Raw genomic sequence first — 14,107 nt, forward strand, 5'->3', positions numbered from 1 at the left:
CCTCCCGGAGGAAACAGGATATCCTGTACAAAGCCCCAAAATGCACTTTACTCAATGACTCAAATTGTGTGTGCAACTGTACCTGATTTAACACATTGTACTCTATAACAAGCTTTGAAAATTGTATCACATATGAAAATACACAAGATCTACTTGAGCTTCTGCTGGCCAGCTCTCTTGCTATGGCCGTGTTTTTGGTAGCAGTGATGTTAATATTACAGTAGATTTGGAGAGAGGGTAGTAGACCAGATTTAGAATTTTTTTTTTAAACTTTTACTTTTCTATATGCTTATCGAGGGCTGGTACACCCTTGGGGGGTGGGGGACATTATAACACCATGGCTGAGTCTGGTTGACTGCCCTTGGCTTCTGGGCAGTAAGGTCTAATGCTCGGGATCAATAGGCTAGCCTCCCTCACAGGGCCATGTGGGCTCATGGCCAGAGTCAATATGGCCACCCTCCCTTGCAGTGCCGTGTGGGCTCGTGGCCAGAGCGGCTGGAGAGGTGGGCTGCCACTTCAAGACGGGCAGCAGCCAGGGTAGGGGGACCCAGACCCTCCCTACTCCACTGGGTCCCAACCCAAGGCCCTGATGGTGGCGGGGTTGCCCGCCTCCTGCTCAGCAGGGATCCTGCCAAAACATGCTGAGCCAAGCCCCAGTTCTATGACTGGTTTCCTGTTAAGTTCCCCTGTGTTACTTCCTACCCGTTCCTCCACAGCTAGTCATCTTGGGAGTCCCATGGCCTCTCTTCCCTCTGTGGAGTAGAGTGCCTGCGAGTCATTGGTCAACGCAGTCTGTCTGGGCTCTGAGTCCTGGAGTGTCAGCTGTCCCTCTGCAGGAACCTGCAGCAGACCTCTGTTCCTTTTGGTAGTCAGCCCTGACTGAGCTGAGTTGCTCCCTTTTATAGCCAGAGCATGCCCAGCAGAGGCCAGGGGTGTGGCCTCCTCAACCCACAGAATGTGATTAACCCCTGCTGAACCAGTGCGGGGCTGGTACACCCCATCACAATGCTGATTAAACTTCCTATCCTGTTGTCTCTGTTCGGTTAATGGGGACATTCACCACATTGCTGTTGATGAAATTTTAGATTTCTTACACAGTCCATCTTTTAACTTCACCATAGTCTTAGATGTACAAGGCACTTCAGACAAAAATGCTCCATACACTTGAGACAGACCTTGCTTGATTCCTAGAATGACCCAAAATATAGAATAGTAATAATTTGGCAGATAATAATTTGTCTCTATACAAATTAGTCCCAGAAAATGGAATAAATTGTAAACATCAACAGGAGAATGGATTTCATTAGTATCTAATAGGAAATGTTTTTGGTGTTTCAGATATTCCTATGCAATAGTTGGGATCAATTTGACAGAAATGGCTTATAGTTTACTAAAGAGTGGTGCTTTAAAGTCTCACCTCTACAACTTGGTCCCTGGATTGCCACAGATGGAACACTTTCATCAGTTTTATTGTGAGTATCTGTAACTCTTATAAATTATCAGGGGCAGGACTACCTTCATTACCAAAAGTCCAGGCCTCTACCACCGAGATAAATGAGTAACTCCTTTAGTTGTTAGCAGTAATATGCGATTGTCCCTGGACCAGCTATTAGGACATCTAATACTCAGCCAGTTTGTTACATATTAAAAATATTTTAGTGCTCTGATGCTTCTAACATGCTTATGGATTTATTTTCAAGCATAGTTTAAAGGAAAAATAAACATTTACCTCCATTACTCCTCCAAAGCAAGAATTATAACTTGGATGTCTGACGACTATTTCTTCATTGGATAAATTTGGGTGGATGGATACAGCAGGCATCAATTTAATAAATATCTAATATTTTCTAAGGCATGCATTCTTCCTAGTTACTCCTACACTATCCAGAAGAATTGCTATTGATTAAAATGAGGCACTGCCTTCTTTCTCTAGGCTGAGTGGTTCTGATGGATCTTCCCAGCCTAAAGTAGAAAAGAATGGATCACAGGTCCTGTAGAACTTTATTTTGTTTTCTTTACAGGTTATCTGGTTTATGAGTTTGACAAATTTTGGTTTGAAGAAGAACCAGAAAGTATTATGCACTTCAACCACTATAGAGAGAAATTTCATGAAAAAGTTAAAGGACTTCTTCTGGACTATAACCAAGTACTAACCTTACAGAATATAAAGAAACCATAGCCTCATCTGCAGTCTACCCAGTTCTGCTCATAAAATAGAATTATGCATTCTCATGGAATTCGCACACTTACTTTACCAAAAATATTTGTTTAATGATGGAACTTTTTATACATATATTTTTGAAAAAACTCAAATTCAGTTATAAAAGCTTGGACAATCAGCCTCTGTTTACAGGTCTTATATGCTATTCTCCAAAGGAAAGCTTTTTTTAAAAAAATCCTGTATTGAATCTTTTGCCCTCCCAACTTTCATACACCTCTTGGTGCAGGAACATGAAGTAGGTATTTATGCTGTATTATGTTATCTTCATTATGTAACCTATTACTAGGTTCCTTTTCTACCATTAACAATTGATTAGTTGTCTTTAAGAGGGGAAATTGCTTTGGTTTTAGAGTTGTTTCTCAAGTTCTGTCCCCTTGTTTATCTGCACATAGCTTGTGGTCTATAAAAATGTTAAATTTCTGTGTAAAGAGGTCCATGAAGATGATGTATCAATTATTTGTGACTTGGAAGAACAGATTTCATTTTTTCATATTTACACACAAGAACAAACATGGTTCTGGTTGAAATGATCCTCCCTCCAGGAAATAAGTACCCACAACCCTGTGCCTGGAAGGAACTTCCCTCAAAAATAACAACAACAAAATAGTGTAAGGCCAGAGTCCATCAGTAAAGAAGTGCCCTTTAACAAGGAGATCTTTCATGTCAGATGGTGCCATAGATATTTCCAGCTCTCAATCCCTCTCTTTCAGTTTGGGCTACAGTTTTTCAGGCTCTCCTACTTGATTTTGTATTTTTTGTTGGCCCATTCTTTTTCCTCTATCAGCCAACAGAAAGACTTTTGAATGGGGAGTGATATTTAGGAGAATTACTCAACGAACAAACTACAAAAAGAGGTTATTTCCCACAAAACTTTGTTGCGGCTGAAATCCATGATTTGTGAAGGTAATTGGAACTCTTCACTTCATCCATACTTCGAAGGAAGTAGTGGCACAACTTTAATAGGATAAAAGCATGTTTCCAGATTTGGGCGTTCTAGGCAATCCAGGCACGAGGAGTTGATACCTACAGCAGTTTGTGATTATTAAGCATTGTTTAAAATGTTAAACAGGCTTGGCATGAACTTATATTTTTTAAAGCCTACTATTTAAATAAAGTGCCTTCTGCTTAATTCAATCACTGTTTAATTTTGACCCTCCATTTAACTTGAGCAGAGCTTCAGAAACCTCAGTTCTTTGGGGGCAGAGACTATCTCTCATATGCTTGAATATCACATAGTGGGTGCTATCATGATACAAATACAAAAAAAAATTTAAACATAATGCTTTATCTCTGGTAGGCTTCATTAGTTATGAAAAAAGGCCAACTTTCTGAATGGGAGAAGGAAAGAACAAAGGAAGATCCTTGTGATTTAACAAAAAGATAATTGGAAGATATTCAGACCCTACAATATAAGTATTATTGCGTAGGCTGTGATTTCTACCACTCCATCCCCTAATTCCTCTTGATCTACATGAACAACATGATCAGCTGCTTATTGCAGTCAAAATGATAGTAGAGAGCAGTTATATATACAAAAAGTTTTATTGTTTTGTTGTAAAATGTGTTACAAATAGGTGACATTGTTTGAGCTCCATCTGCCAGAAGGTGGAGGGATGTAAAGATTTATCTTCATATTTACATTTGCCCATTACCTTTATACTTGAAATGGTGCAGTTAGGGGAAGAAATTTGGTTGAAAAGGAACTGATGCAATACGCACAACACATCCTTTCTGTGCACACTACAGTAACTCTTAATTTGGCAAAATTTGTTTTTAAATGTGGTACATTTTTGTTCTGCTACGCTTGCACACACTTTTCTGGAGGCACGCTGGTACTATGGTGATGACTTTATAGGTACCTAAATAGCAGAATTGAATGTTTCTTCATTGGATTTCTGCAAATAAGTTTTGCTGGTTTCAAATGTACTTTATAATGAAAATATATATCTGCTATTCCCGCCCCCCCCACCTCCTGGCTGTTCTCCACCATTCTACCTGCTACCATATAGTTTCTCCACCCTAAGTAACTCTATTGCTTACCTTGCTGCTGCTGCATAGCTTTCCTTAGGAATAGCAGTATGAAATTGATCTGATGTTTGAATTTCACTGAGGACAACATGCTGAACAGAATTAGTGAAACCAGCCATACTATTGTTAATTTTACCATGCTACTGTTTGGCAAAGTTACAAGCAGCAACAATAACAGAGGAGTTGGAACCAATTGGCCACAGAGCCTAGCCAGTTTTGTCATCCTTACATTTGGAAGATTATTTTTGCAACTGTAAAGGCTAGAAATGGAATTAGAAAAAAAGACAAAACCTATAATTCCACAGAAATTGGTATGTTAAGCTTCTTTACTCCCAGGAAGAACTTCCTGCTTGCCATTGGCAAAAGGATTTTTCAAACCCTATCCTATACAATTTCAGATTTCATATAGCACAAAAGAAATCTTAACTAAGGCATCTTGGGAGAGAGTCTAGACCAGGGATTCTCAAACTTCATTGCAGCGCAACCCCCTTCTTACAACAAAAATTACTACACGACCCCAGGAAGGGGGACTGCAGTCTGAGCCAGCCAGAGCCCTGCTGCCCTGGGCAGGAGGGGGAGAGGAGCAGGCAAAGTCCAAGCCCCACCGTCCCAGGTAGGGGGCCTGTAACCTGAGCCCTGCTGCCCAGAGCTGAAGCTGAAGCCTGAACCCCACTCCCCAGGTCTGATGCCTTTGGGCTTCAGCCTTTGGGGGTGTGGCTTTGGCTCCAGGCCCCAGCAAGTCTAAACACCAGCCCTGGCAACCCCATTAAAATGGAGGTCGTGACCCACAGTTTGAAAACCGCTGGTCTAGACTGAGTTCAGTCAAAGGTTTGTCATCACTTTTTATAATCAAAACCATGAGCTGAGAATCATGAAAATACATAAAGTAAGAATAAAGTAACCGTCATTAAACATGGAAAAGCTATGTAGTCAAATGTATGGATGTGTTAGGTCACATGTAATAATTGTTTAAAATGAGTGTATTTTTCTAGTTCCCAGTGTATTGTTTCCTGAACAGTTTAAAAACTAGAATTTGTATGTAGTTTTGTACTATTAAGTACATATTTTGCATGTAGCAGGTTAATTGTATGTATTGGTAACTAGTTAGAATACAGTGTAAAAACACAGGGCAAAAACTGTGTCGGGGTGAGAACTTGCTGGAGGCAAAATTGTCTTGCAAAGTCTAGTTAACAAGATTTTATATTAACTATTGCATTCATACTATGAAATGACAATCGTAATTTAACAGACGATATAGACTGGAAGTGTGCAATGACCTGTTTAACTGGATATAGTCAGTTTGCATAGCATTGAAACTAATTGTGAATACTTGGTTACAAAGCATCCCTAAAATTAAAGTCTTGGTTAAAGTCCCTGTTGCTTTATAATACTGTATTAGATACATCTCAAGTTTTAAAATATGTATTTGACAATTCTTGGAAATATATCAAAATAATTTTAAGGTTGACATTCTTCCTTTTAAGTGGAATAAGCAATGTTGAAAGATGGGTTCAGTTGCAGAACATTTGTGCAGACACCATTTTAAACTGGAATTGTTAGTAGCAAAATGAAGACATATCTTAATGAAAAAAGTTCCTATGCTATTGCTGTTTCTGATAAACCAATATGGAGGATCATTGGGATGTACACTGCTCAAGCACTCTAGAGGAAGAAGCTAATCTAACATTTCCATGCACTGGCAAGCTTGGTTTTCAGACTCTGAACAAATGAGCAGTTCTCAATTCTTCATATTACTTCAGCTCTTGCCTAATTGAAGAAGTCTGTTTTCAATAAATGTTCTATAAAACATCAGTATAAACTTTTTTTAAGATGTATTGTGATGTGAGAAAGTTTTCTGTTTTAGTCAGAGGAGGTTTGCACCTTGTTCCACGGAAAATATTGTTAATGTGTGGTAAAAATTTAGTTTTTTTCACATCATAGTCACATTCTTATGGTGCTATAATATAGCTTGAAATGGCATTTCATGTCCTGCCAATTTATGGCACTGTCTGTTCCTGGAAGCAGTAGCCAGTAGGAAAGTCGGGCAGTAATTTGTCACTACTGTGCAATGAGATAACTGTACACTAATAGAAATGTCAACATTTGCCCCAGTATAAAGCAATAATGTGAACTGTGATGTCAATATGTTGGCCACAAGTGTTAGAATAATAATAAATAAAGAACAAAACTTCCAGACATTCGCAGTGGCAAGATATCCATATTACTTTGTAAGAGCTTTCTTTCCAGTTGGCCTTGTTTTCTCCTCCCAGTTAGCTGGCAGTCAGTTCAAAACAAAGCAGTATAGTTGGTTGTCTTTTCCCTAATGCTTTATTTTGGTTACCTCTACCAGTGAGACCTAGTCTTAACATTCCCTTAAGGCCATTGATACCAGTATTCCTTCAGTCATGGGACTTGATTTACATTTGTTTCTTTACCACACCTCTGTGCCAGGCAATTGATAATTTGCTGCTGCTTTCAACAATGTAGCTCCTTGGACCTAAGATGAAAAGTTAAATATGAAAACTAAAATGGGAAACAGGACAAATGTGTCCATATCACAAATACCAGACAATTGGCTCTAACTGGTGCCTGTGCTGGCAGTCTCAGCAGAGAGACCAAGAAACAATAAGCATTCAAACTAAAATACTCTCACACCAAAGTAATTCCCCCCCTCCCCCCCCAAAAAAGAGAGAAAAGCTACAAACAAAACATCAGTATATAGACATTGCCTCAGAGTTTGTTTTTAAACAGGCTCACTTTATAATCCTCAAAGTAATTACTGAAAAGAACACAAACCAAGTCCTTATCTTAAATCAACTACTTAACTGCAGCATATGAGATTAGAATCTAGGCATGTACTTCTATACAACAGAAAATATTTAATTCGCAAAACACACAGTTTGCGTGAGGTAGCAAATAATTCAGGAGAGAAGGTTACTCTGTGCATAAAATCTGACTTCTACAGTAGCTGTAGGCTGTGCAACCATCATTCGTGCTGTGCTTCCCATTGAAGAGCCTATCAGACAGGTATCTGACTTGTAATTCATGCATAGTGTGACTAGTTTTCTTCAAACTATACAGAAATTATTCTCTTTTGCCTTCAGAATAAGCCTCAGTAGGCCCCTTTTCCCTTGAAATAAGTTGTAGATTGATTTTTTTTTAAGATGGTAATTGAAATATCAGGATTTTCCTCATCATGATAGCAATTTTCATGGAGGTTAAGGTTTGGATTGTCTTTGAGTGTCTGTCCATGTGGATTCCACCCTTCATGTGCCCCACGGGCGGGAGACTGGAATCTTTTAACCAGCAGTGTCCATTAGGGCCATGTGTGTGCCCTGCATGCCCTGCTCAAGGGCATAAAGGACAGAGTAACCTAATCCACCATTCAGCCCTCCTTCTTACTGCTTGTGGTGGTGAGATGGATCAACCTCAGTGTCCTTCGAGCTCTGTAGAAGTTCTTGTTACATCGTGTGATAATGTAGGTAGTTTTCTTTTGATACCTTTAGCCCTCTGGGGGGAAAAATGAGTAAGTGCCATAGTACCAGGGCTACCATCCCTTTGGCTGAATCTACAAATCACCACATTTCAAAACCTGCCCATCCTGGAATGCAGCTATATCTTTGAATGACTGAGATGCCAAGTGGGCAGGCCATGTCCCTGAAAAATGTGCAGTTCATAAATCATTCTCAAAATTTACCCAAAAACCTATGAGTCATGCTTACAATTAATTTTGATCGAGAAGTAGATAAAGGCATTTGACTGAGTTCTTTCAAGGAAAGAATCTCCTGTTTCCTCCTCAAGACCACAGTTCACTAGTGCTTTGTCCTCTCAAGAGGTTACTCCAGGCTTCTGAGGGACAAAGACCTCATGCAGCTTCTAAAGTCCCTAGGCATAGTTGCTGTACCCTTGGAGCAGTCAATTGCTCTTGCTGTAGGAGGAAGAAAATAGCACTGCTCAAAGTGCACTTGGCACCAATCCCTGTGTCTGATACATTCTAAAAAGAAGTCTGACTCATCATTCTCTGAACAGTAGAAGTATTAGCTGAGTCAAGTGGCACCATGTGCTGCTTCTGCTCTGGCTCCACGCTGATTAAAATTGGTCACTGGTCTTCTACATCATCTGGTACTATCTACAGCATCAACTTTATGGTAGAGACTGGGGAGAAGAGATCATCTGCATCAGAATCACTTCATTTGGTGCAAATACCTTCTACTGTGACTACTTTTACAACTTACAGGGAATTGAGAATCACTCCAGAGTTGAATCATCAATCCTAGATGTGTCTCCATTGTCAGTGGCCTCGAAGTCTGATTTGATAACTGAACCAGATATTTTGAAAACGGAGTTCTCTGGTAGATCTGTTAGCAATCAACAAGAACACGAAATGTCTCAAGTTTTGCTCTCAAATTTTGAATTAGGACCCCATATCAGTTGCCTTTCTGATTCCATGGAGCAATCACCTGATGTATGCTTTTCTACCTTTTCCCTTAATTCATGGCATCTTTCAGAAGACAAGTCAAAACAATGCACAACTACTTCTCATAGTTTTAACTTGGCCACTTCAGTTCTGGTTCTTAGATCTGCTGCATCAGTTGAGCCAACCATTCATCAAACTTTCAGGACAGAATTTCACAGAACCACTGTCTAGTTCTTAATCCAGACCTTTCCTCTCTACATCTGACAGCTTGGATGCTGGCTGGCTGACTGCTGTGGCTAGAAATTCTGCAGAGGTTCAGGATATTATTATTCAGAATAATAATCCCTCCACCAGACTGATATAATAGTGGAAGCGTTTCTCCCTTTGGGTTACTCAGTGTCACCTTTAGCTGGAGGAGACTTCCGTTCTTGATATTTTGAACTATTTATTGTCTTCTAAGTCCTCTCGTCTGTCATTTAGTTCAGTGAGAGTTTACTTGGCAGTCCGGTCTGGCTATCACACCTACTGCATACACCCTAGAAGTGTTATCACTAAAGCTAAGATTTTGTCCTGGATATTTTTAGTAAAAGTTACGGGCAGGATGCAGGCAATAAACAATAAATCATGGGAGTCCCGCTGTCCAGGGCTGGGGCTGACGGCCCGAGCTCCACCACTACTATAGTTAAGGCAATATTGCTCAGTGTTGCCGTAACAACACATGTTGCAAGACCTCTTACTGTAAATTATGGTTCTCTAATCTTAACATGAAGTAAACTCAAAGTAACACTCGTATTTTCAATCAGAGGTAGTAGAGACCTGAATCTGAATTACCCAGAATCACAGGAGAAGCTTATGATTATGACACTAGACTGGGACACAAGAGATTTGGATAATTGACTCCAACAGGATTACTCACATGAATAATGCTAAGCACGTGCATAAGTGTTTGCAGGATTAGGGAACTCCAGTTCCCTATATGTAAAATGAAGATAACACTTTCTTTCTCCCACCCTTTGTATGTCTTGCCTGCTTAGGGTTAGACAGCATCATGACAGAATTTCTGAAAAACCTTGGTCAACATGGCTGCAACTGGCTGACATCCTTCCTCACCAAGTGCATGCCCTTGGCCAAGCGCCCAAGGTATGGCAATAGACAAAGGCCATTGCCATCCTGAAACCAGGGAAAGCAGCTGACAATCTGAAAAACTACTGGTGGATATCAATACTATGCATAACTTACAAGGTCTTGGAAGGGATGCTACACCAAAGATTTACACCTATCTTTGAGGACTACATCCCCAAATTGAAATCCAGGTTTAGGCTGGGACAAAGCACCTGCAACCAGGTAATCACACTGACTACCTACATCAAAGCTAACTGTCAACACTGGCTCAAAACAGCAGTGACCTTTGTGGACCTGTCCTTGGCATATGACATGGTTTGGCTGGACGGCCTGCTTCTAAAAGTGTTGAAAATAGCACGTTGTGGAAGAACACAGCACCTACTCACAGTTATGCTCACCAATTGCAAAGTTCATGTAGCTCCAACAGACCTAGCCTATTGAACAAACATCCAAAGGGATCCATTTGTCACCATCATTCTTTAATATTTATATCAGTGACATGCCATCAACTCAGTCATGGAAATTTGGATACTCAGATGATCTCATGCTCGCCATTCAAGCGAGCACTTTCACCCAAGTGGAATGAACCCTCACCGAAAAGTTGAAAAAGCTGGAGGAGTACTACGGGTTATGGCAACTCCAACTGAGTCCTCAAAAAACAGCTGCGTCTGCATTCCACCTGAGGAACTTGCACAGAAGAGCTTGAATGTCACCTTCTTTGAAACCAATATTAGGCGTGAGGATTTCCCAAAATATATTGGAGTGAGGTTCTGGATTGTAGCCTCAAGTTCTGCCAACATCTGATGAAGACCACTGCCAAGATAACAACTAGGAACAACATAATCCACAAACTAGCTGGGTCCGGTTGAATAGCAGATGCTTATGCCCTGTGGACAACTACCTCATCCCTCATCTTCTCCGCAGCTGAATATTGCATGCTCGTATCTGCAGGTAGTGTAAATACAAAACTTCTTGTTGTGCAATTGAACACTGCTATGAGAATTGTCACACAAGTGCTGAAGTCAACACTGACAGCCTGGCTTCCTGTCCTCAAGGGAGAGGCACATGTATATCCTGGAACATTTTAAATAATTTCAATATGAATCTCTCAATTAGCCAAGGCCTCAAAAAGCCGGGCACAGCTAACCCTCTAGAAACCATATAGGACCCATTTCCCCAGACAACCTCCTTCCCTTTCCCCCTTGCTGAGTGACTTGCTATTCTCCCCCATTTTCAGGGAACAGCAGCAGACCCACCCAGTCTCCTCTCTGGCATCTCCAAAGGAGATTCTGCTGTTATCTGCTTCTCCAGGCTCCAAGTAATTATTTTTTTCCAAGTGTCTGATAGCTGATGAAAATAGTGGCATAGATTCAGTCTTTGGTCTGAGGACCCTCCTGCCAGATGCCTTCTGTGTTTTCCCTTGTGTTCAGCTTTCCAGCTGTCCGCAGCCCTCAATCTAAGTAGAAAGGCTCAGTGCACCTGAGTTGCCTCTATCTCAGAATGCTCTCTCCTGAGTGGAGAGGCTGTGACTGCTCTCTCCTCTCAAGTGGCCCCACCTCCTTCTGAAGACCAGAATATGGAGGGGAAAGAAGAATGTTTGTGTCATTCCCCTTCCTGCTTCTTCAGTACTGTCCAGAATGCTAATGGCTGCTGCTGACAGACCACTAACCTAGTTCTCATACTCAGTCTTTTAACTGCCTGTTTCTCTCTTATATGTCCTAAGACTGTTGACAACTATGCACCATAGCAGTGCACTATGTAGTTTCCAGGTAGGCCAAATCCTACATCTCTTACAAGCTCCAGAGCACTGTATGAGTATTTTGCAAAATACAAATTTATGTCAGGAGTATGATACTAATGGTGTTAGTGTTGATATGCAATGGCCTGTGATTCTGTTCTTTTTTTTAAATAAAAATTTACAAAGAAAGTGCCCTTGCAGAAGTCCAATTGCGGATCAGTAATTATTAAAGGATATCAAAGGGCAAGTGAAGAAAATGCTCTATTTCTCAGTAGTTGCTTATGGAGTAACTGCAATCTCAGAAGAACTGCCTGTTGTCCTAGCTACAACAATAAAAGGACAGTGGTAGAAACAACAAAGTGTGTGCTAGGATATCACAGGACATGGGGAGGCAGTTCTTAAATGTAACCTGAAAAGGAAAAAACAATAATCAGGTTTGTGCCCTTTTTTGCTCCTTTATGATGTATCATTTACAAAACATAAAATAAATGCAGTTCGATTGCTGTCGCACAGCAGTACCTTCAGCTTTCCATACTGTTCTGAATGTGAGATTTCAACAACCTTATACTTTAGCTAAGCATTTCCTAGCTTTCTAGTGTTGAGGACAAGGTCCCCCTTCTCTCCAACATCACTTAATAAAAACAAATCTTGTCACTATCATGTCCAGGACACCTTCTGGCCAACAGTCACCAACAGCCGCCTCAGACATGGGATCCTCCTCAAAAATGGCTACTAAGGAGTCTCTTCCTAAAAAAGCCACAAAAAGCGGTCTCACTCTTAACTGCAGCGAGATTTGCCTTAAAAAAAATTGGCGATCTTCGACTGCAAAGTCTACCCCGGCACTAAGAGCGCCAGACTGCAAGGCACCGAGGACGTCCAGTACAGAAACGTCCTGAGGAGCTAAAGACCCGGTGCAGTCTAGCTCTCATGGAGGTACCAAAGCCAAGCCTCCTAGCTAAGCATTGGTGGAGCCTAAGAAAACCCAGGCACCAAGCAGTGCAATGGCGCCACCTGCTTCACTGATGCAATGCAGCAAGTCTGCGGCACCAGCAGCCCTCACTCTGATTCCCAGAGGTGGACTTCCTGATTACTTCAACTCCAAGGACTCCGCTTTTCAGCGCTGACGGCACCCCAGTCAGACTGGGACTAAGCCTGGCTACTACCTCCACCGGCTCAGCCCCTCCTCTTTCCAGCAATGAGGAGGATGTACACCCCTCTCCAGTCCTCACCCAGACCTGGACCCTTGCAGCACCAACATCTCTGGATGGAAGAGGCTGGCAGGCTCCACAATAAGTGCCACCTCCCATGGCCCTCCCACGGGCATTATACAAGACCCAGAACATCAGGCACCCCCAACCCACCCAGGTTCAGAACAACGCAATCACCTTCACCACCTGCCCCAGCTTCCCCAGGAGGAGGAAGAAGAGCCTGAGGATGCACCTGAGGGCAATACCCTCCCACCTACCCACATTTCCTCTTCGTCACCAGAGGAATAAACAATAATGTTGCCACCCCCCCACATCTGGAGATGACTTTAAATCCTTTCAGGATCTGTTTAAATGGGTAGCTAATTCCCTTAACATATCACTGGCAGAGCTACCAGAGACACAGCATAAACTAACAGATATACTCCAAGCTTCTCCCTCAGATAAGGTTGCATACCCATTAATGTAGCCATTATGGAATCTGCAAAAATTGTCTAGCAGACACCAGCCACAGCTCCACCTTCTTGTAAAAGATCCGACAAGAAGTACTATGTACCAGCTAAGGGGGCTGAGTTTTTGTTCATCCACCCTACCCCAAACTCAAAGGGGGAAGCAACATCAGTCAAGAATCACCCCTTATGATAAAGACTGGAAAAGGCTAGACCTTTTCGGAAGGAAAGCCTACTCATCGGCTACCCTTCAATTCTGCATAGCCAACTACTTGGCCTTACTAGCCAAATACACGCACATGTTTTTTCAGATGTCAACCTTTATTGAACATCTTCCAGAAGACAAAAAAGAGCACTACAAGGCCACCATTGCAGAAGGTTCCCTCATTGCCAGAACAGCCCTGTAGGCTTCTCTCAATTCTGCAGACACGGTGACATGATCCATCGCTAGTTCCATAGTCGCGTGTAGGGCTTCCTGGCTCCCTCTTTCTGGGTTTCCTAGGTAAGTTCAAGCAATCGTAGAGGACCTACCTTTTGAAGGCCAAAAATTGTTTTCAGAGAGCACGGACGTGTCCTTGCACATCTTGAAGGACTCCCGGGCGACATTAAAGACACTGCAAACAAAAAGAAACAGGGCAGATTCTATAATCAACAATTCCGGACTTCTCCATACACCCAGGCTCAAAGACACTACGACCAATGCCGGAAACAGAGGCAGACAAGATACTGACAAACACAAGATCAGTCATCTATGTCTCAACCATCCACTTTGAGGCAAATGTTTTGAAGTGTTGGTCAAAGACACGAGAACCCCATATTCTCCAATCCCAGAGTTGCATCCAATCTCCAGCCTATTTGGAGACCACCTGTCACCATTCTACCCAGTCTGGAAAACCATCACACAGACAAGTGGGTTCTGGAAATTAT

General features: G+C 41.8%; 1 protein-coding gene across 5 annotated transcripts in view; it reads left to right on the plus strand.

Moving 5' to 3' along the window:
* ELMOD2 (ELMO domain containing 2) overlaps positions 1 to 6,182 on the plus strand; it is a 17,493-nt gene extending 11,311 nt beyond the window's left edge. For all 5 annotated transcript variants that reach the window (XM_073341197.1, XM_073341199.2, XM_073341195.1 and 2 more), the window contains exons 8-9: positions 1,339 to 1,472; positions 2,022 to 6,182. In XM_073341197.1, the coding sequence (XP_073197298.1) occupies positions 1,339 to 1,472; positions 2,022 to 2,179 (292 nt within the window). In that variant the 3' untranslated portion in view covers positions 2,180 to 6,182. The remainder of the gene's footprint in view (positions 1 to 1,338; positions 1,473 to 2,021) is intronic.
* Positions 6,183 to 14,107: the final 7,925 nt, after the last annotated feature.

This window comes from Lepidochelys kempii, chromosome 4 (assembly GCF_965140285.1).
Source record: "Lepidochelys kempii isolate rLepKem1 chromosome 4, rLepKem1.hap1, whole genome shotgun sequence".
NCBI classification, from domain to species: domain Eukaryota; kingdom Metazoa; phylum Chordata; order Testudines; family Cheloniidae; genus Lepidochelys; species Lepidochelys kempii.